The 6,000-nt window shown below is 39.5% G+C and overlaps 1 protein-coding gene across 1 annotated transcript in view; it reads left to right on the top strand.

Moving 5' to 3' along the window:
• The first annotated feature begins 3,560 nt into the window (after window positions 1–3,560).
• The window catches only part of NEK6 (NIMA-related kinase 6), a 44,020-nt gene continuing 41,580 nt past the window's right edge, over window positions 3,561–6,000 (top strand). Inside the window, exon 1 of the mRNA XM_010570713.1 lies at window positions 3,561–3,679. Within this exon, the coding sequence (XP_010569015.1) occupies window positions 3,587–3,679 (93 nt within the window). The 5' untranslated portion in view covers window positions 3,561–3,586. The remainder of the gene's footprint in view (window positions 3,680–6,000) is intronic.

The following is a 6,000-nucleotide window of genomic DNA, read 5'->3' as shown; positions in this document are numbered from 1 at the left end:
CCGTACACGCTCGTGGCAACTAGGCTGTTCTGAGCTGTTAAATTGCCTTCCTGTTGTCTAATCTCTCACAGTAAGTAATTGTACCTTGAGTTTCCTTACAGCAGCTGGAAGGCTGAGGTTCTCTTAGGAATGTCCCAGATTTTTGCATGATAAGATGGCTCAGGTTCTTGTATTCAGAAATAACTGCCTTTTTTCTTTTTGAGCTTTAGTCCTTTCCAAAGGCAGGATGCGGTAGATACGCTGTTTGATCTGTGTTAGACTACAGGTATTTCACATGACACTGCCTGGACATGCCTTTTATCTTGAGGCTGTAAATGTGAAATTTCTGAATTCCTTTGGAGATAAGTGGCGAGAAGCAAGGCTGTCAGTGGCCTGCAGTGTTTGCTCTGTGTTTGTGAACTTAGAAGAGAAAGAACCTGTGTTATGTTCTCCCTTCAAGTAAACAGCCTTTCTTCAAATCATCAATAATAAAATAATTAAGATAGTTCTGGCAGTGTAATGTAAGGTAGAAATTTCATAGGACAGTTTAATGTTGATATTAAGAGACATTTTTTTTATTTTTAAATTATTCACCCGGTTACTAATAAACCTACAAATGCCTGATACTGAAGGAATCCTAAAATCAAACTTATTCATACTAGTAGTGATTATCCTTCTCCCACTAGAGTTTCATAGTACTGACTTTGAAAAACTGTTTTTATTGAGAGCAACCCATGTGTTAGCCTGTTTATATGCAGCAGGTACTCCAGCTCTCACAGCTCTTTTCTAGTGAGTGTTTGTTAGCATGGAAGTTCATTTGCTTAAGAAACAAGAAGAGCCTTTTCTCTGCTTTCTCTCCAGTACTGTGTGTGCATGTGTTACGGTAGCTGGTATTGGAAAGATCTGCCAGAGCTAAAGGCTTATTTCACTGACAACTGTTAAAATAACCAAGCACTACTTGCTACAGAAATTCTTCTTCATCGTATTTTCTTTTCCACTCCCCCAAATATTTAAAATACCTTTGTATTTTAAATGAAGAGTTAGTCATTGCCCAAGTGCCAGGCATGCACTATTAATACACTATTGAAGTCAGGTTGTGCTCTTTCACTGAGTGAATACTTGCCAAAACTTGAAACAAGTTTCTGCAAGTGCTTGTGTTGGCCACTAAATCTTCCCTTGCCACAGATAGGCTTCTAGTCACTGCTGAGGACAGCAACAATGCGACTCTAAATGACATATTACCTAGACCACGTGTGGATAATGAATAACTAGCTATGAATAATATCATTAAGTAAGTCCAAAAAACCTGCATACAGTCCTTTGGAGGGAAAAGATGTTAGTGTATTTATCGTGCGTGTTCTGTATATGCTGTGAATCTATTTTGAGGACTGGCTTTGCTGGGGGCCAGAGCCTGGCCCCAGAACTGGCATGGAGCAACGAGCACTGTGATCCACTCTGTGTCCCCCAAATAGCTGATAAAGCTACCAGGATTTGTCCCAGAGTCAGGCTCAGACATGGCGACACTAATAGTTCCAAGTATGGTTTTTGTTTCCTAGAAGGGCTAGAAAATATGTGTATGTTCAGTCTTTTCTGCATCTGCAAACAGGAAATGTATCTAGAAGGCTTTTGGCCAAAAGCCCATACCTGCCCTCTCTTACTGTTCACTGCAGTGTTCCTGAATCTGTGCACAGCTCTGTGTCAGAGGAGGATTAGTTAATCTGGGATCACAGTGTTGTTCCAGCACTGGGAATGTCTCAGCTGCCTGATGGGCAGCTCTTTACAACTTCTGCACTTTACGGTACCATTTTGGAAGGTGAGAAGACTTATTTCAGATTATTGTGTTGTGCTGGCCTGGAAACCGCAGCATCTGAGCCCACGCTCTGCAGGGAGGGACCTTGTGGGAGGGAAAGCGTGGAAACCACTTAGAGTGGTCTCAGTGTCGTGGCTGGGGTTTGTGGGTGGCTCGTCCTGATGCTGAGGCACAGCGGCTCCCCACATGCGCTCGGAGGATCGGGGTTTTTCTGCACAGTGGCAAATGAGCAGTCGAGAGCAGTCGTACCCATACTGCTGTGTGTTGGACTTGGGTCACATTTTCAAATGTCCAGCAACTTATTTAAGTAATGACAAGTCTGGTACATCCAGTTTGGGAAACAAGTTCCTTTGCCTTGTTCAACCATTGTGGGAATTTAACTTTTTGATTTTTTTTTTCCCCTCTCTCTTTTTTTAAATTTTTAAAAAAAAGGAAACTGACTATCACACTTCAGTTCTAATTGGTTTGTGTTATGTTTGATTATAACCTCTTTTTTGAGCCCTCTCACCCAAGTACTTGTGTCTCTTCTTCCTTCCTGTTACCCACAAGCTTTTGCTTGGTTTTATAATACTGTTCAAAATAAAACTAATCTCGTCATACTGTGAAATAGTTTAATTCAAGGTAGACCCACGATGTGATGTATAAAAGTCTTATGTTACAAGTGCTGGATTTCACAGCTCTTCACCAGCTGTGCTACCAGCATAAATGAAGATTAAATTTTGTTTTGTCTTGTGGCTCAGAACTTCACAAACAAGATCTTTACACTTAAAAAAGGGAGCGGAGACTGAATTGGTCTCTCTAGGGTGAAGGGTAGTTTTAGAATGAAATTGAAGGATCATTGCAAACAGTGATGGTGAATTTATTTTTGCCTGCTTGCAGTAAGCTCTGTATCTGGTAACTTTTGCTAGATTCTCTTCTCCAACACCGCATCCTCTTAAAATTTCTGTAATTTTTGTAGGAAATTCTGCTGGACAGCTGTGCTTAGTAATTGCTGCAGGTAAACTGGAACAAATTAATTAATGGAATTCTCTCTTGTTTGTTTGTTTGTTCCTAGAATAATACTTTGATCTCATTGAATCTAATATGGTTTCTAGCTGCTGCTTCCTGTGGCTTACCAACCTGCATGAAAACTTTTAATGGGGGTGGGGAAGAAAGAATGTGGGTATAGCTACACTTTTAGGTTGTCTCTGGCCAAAGAAAGCTACAACTGGTGAGACTTTTTGTGATTTTTGTTTTACAAATGGAAACATGCTAACCTTTCTTGAATCCTCCACTAAGTGTTTGATACCATTGGGAATCATCTGGGTTTCAGTAGTTCTAGGGGAAGTAACGCTAGCTGCTGTTAGAGTTGACAGAAGCAATATCTTTTGTAAATAACATTACCACTGACCAAATAAACACATTTTCTGTTATTTTGCTTAATATGGAATGATACCAGTAATAATTGTGATATTGGTATTTTTGTTTTGTAATCTTGGCAGAGTGAGGGTAGCTTTGACCTGTTGCTGTGTCCTTTCAGTTTGCAGGCGGCAGTGGGTGCGTTCTGGTCCGTCAGTGAACAGCTGAGCTCCTGTGGGGCTGGTGATAGATAAGGGTTTTCTTTCTTCGAGAATTGTGTGCATGAGTCAATCCGAGAGAAGAAAGGGGAGGAATCAGTTCTTGCTGTCTTGATGTACAACCCCATGTAGGCACACCCCTAGAAAGAGTTTCTTGCTTTCAGCGCTGGATGAACAGTGACTCTCTCCCCTCTTTCTTTTAACTCCAGCAGAACTGTGAGGCAGAGTTTGGTATGATACCATGGAAGGGCAGCATAACCATCCACATCATCTAGGGGACCAGAACAACCCTCTTTGCAAGCTGCCAGGGCAGGAATACCAGCATGATCCTCAGGTAAGTGCATATGTCTCTAATCTTTCTCCTTCTGTGTTTTCTTCCCATCCTCTTATAAAGGTCTACAGATTTCTTAGCATTTAGCTTCCCCTGTGTCGTGTCCCCCCCCCCCCCCCCCCCCCGCCACTTTTGTTTATAGTGCAGTTATAGCAGTTTTAAGGTATATCCAGTTTGGGATTCTGCCAGCCAGCCAGAGTTTCCTGAATCCATTTTTTTGGTGATAATAAGAGAAAAGGGAAATAGTTTGAATTTTGCTTAAAGCAAGTATTTTTAAATAGTCTTATAAAAACATGTACTGTGTTGGCTTTCTGTTCTCTTTGATTCTTCGAAGAAAAGGCCAAAGAAAAGCAGTTGATTGTGTAAGTGAATAAATGTATTTTATCTCCTTTTAGAGTTTAATAATAAATGCTGAAGAGGTAATTACCAAATACAAGAAAAAGCTAATCCTACTTGAAACTGTAGGCTCTTTGTCATCATTTCCTCTGAGTCTCTGGAATTTCTCCCACAATGTATTTTGTATAGACTTGTTATCAAGTTTTGCTATAGCGGCTCATACCTCTATCTTTTTCATGCGTTTCTGCACAAGTGGGCTAAAACTAGGGTTAGAGCTGCATTCAGAGTAATGTTGATAACTTCACTGTAAACGTGAAACTTGTATTTTGTGAATGCTGGCTGCTTGCCTTTTTTAGACTGTTAGTCTGTTTATCAGAGCAATTAAGTTTTACCTATATGTATTTTAAGGAGTGAACGAAAAGCATCATGGAAAAGTTGTCAGAAAGAAGACTATTGCTTGGGGAGGGGGCTGTAGGTGTTAATTTGTCATTCTGAATGTGCAGTCCAGTGGTGATCCAGGTTACTTGAACAAGAAGTGGTTGTTAGGAGAGCTGTATCACAACACAGTGTAGGATTTGCAAAAGTGGTAAGTTGCCTACAGAGTACAACAATGAATGTATCTTACGCAGCACTGCTGGGAAAGTAACGTGGTATGGAGCAAAGCCCCCCTCTCCTAATGTAGCAATTTGTCATATTAAGTCATTTAATAATAATTGAATCCCCTTGATTAATCTCCTAGAATTAGCCAGTTGCATTTTGAGCAATTAGGGTTAATTACTGCCTCATTTGGCAGGATAGAGCCCCTGTAATTATTTCATGAACAAGATTAGGAAGTGTTCCTGTGCAGCAGATACCTTCATGGCATCTTGGAGCACATGTTAGAATTTGTAATGACATAGTTAAGTGTAATTAGTAGCTAATAATCTGTGTTCTGCTGTTATGCTGATGCTGAGTGGGCTCATTTTGCTGTATGGTCATTGTTCAGTGAAACCTCCCCTCAACTCTGTTAGTATCCAAGTTGTGTTAATGGAGGTCTCTGAGTATATTAACTGTTCTGAGAATGATCTAGTTTGGAATTAGGATTGCAGAAATACTTTATTTGGTTTTGCTGTTAAAATAGAATTTAAAAAAAAGCTGAATATCAAAAACACACAGTCTACCAGAGAATTGAAAAAATGCATCTCCTCAGCAAACTCAGTTTAGAAATTAATGAAAATTGTACTATTTAGGTGGCAGGCTACCTTACATTGATGGCATGATATGATTGCTTATTACGTATTTCTGATTTTCCATTTTGCAGGAACATAATTATAGATCACTTTCAATTTTCTGGTACATATTACCTGGAAGAATCAAAAATTACATAATTTCTTTCTTCTGAAGATACAAGTAATGCAGACATGCTATATAATAGCTTGTGGAAGAGAGAGGCTTGGGAAGGAAAAATTGGCCAAACTTGTCTTACAAGAAATGTCATGAATGGCAGGGACAAAAGCTTAATCGGAAAAAACAGAACTTGAGCTTTTAGAGTCTTGGATGAGGATCGGTTTTTGTATGGAATGACCCTCTTCCTTCTAGCCCTTTCATTCAAAACTACTGTGTCACCCCCAGAAAGACCAGAGCAACAGTGTGCTCCTCTAGTAGAAACTTTTCCTATAATTATGCTACTTCCTAAAGCTTTTTTTTTTTTTCATTCTGACAGAGGTGTTATTTCTGTTTTATAACTACTTAGTACAGAGCTATAAGTAAGTGTATCAGACTTTTCTTCCTGTCTTTAACTACTACAGTTTAGTAATAAGATGACACTTTTGAGTAATGCTTCATATTTAGAAGTTTCCTAGGGTAAGTGAATATATAAATATAAAGAAGTCCCAATAAAATCATAGTTTTAGCTTCTGGCTCCCTTGCCTGTCCAGCATTACCCTGATGAAGTTCATCAGCAAGAGGCAGAACATTTTCCAGTAATTTTCCAGAGTGAAAGTGTCAAT

The sequence above is a fragment of the Haliaeetus leucocephalus genome, unplaced genomic scaffold, assembly GCF_000737465.1.
Source record: "Haliaeetus leucocephalus isolate CR32 unplaced genomic scaffold, Haliaeetus_leucocephalus-4.0 Scaffold306, whole genome shotgun sequence".
NCBI lineage: Eukaryota > Metazoa > Chordata > Aves > Accipitriformes > Accipitridae > Haliaeetus > Haliaeetus leucocephalus.
Note: the sequence above shows the minus strand (reverse complement) of the source record. Positions and strands in the feature narration are given on the sequence as shown.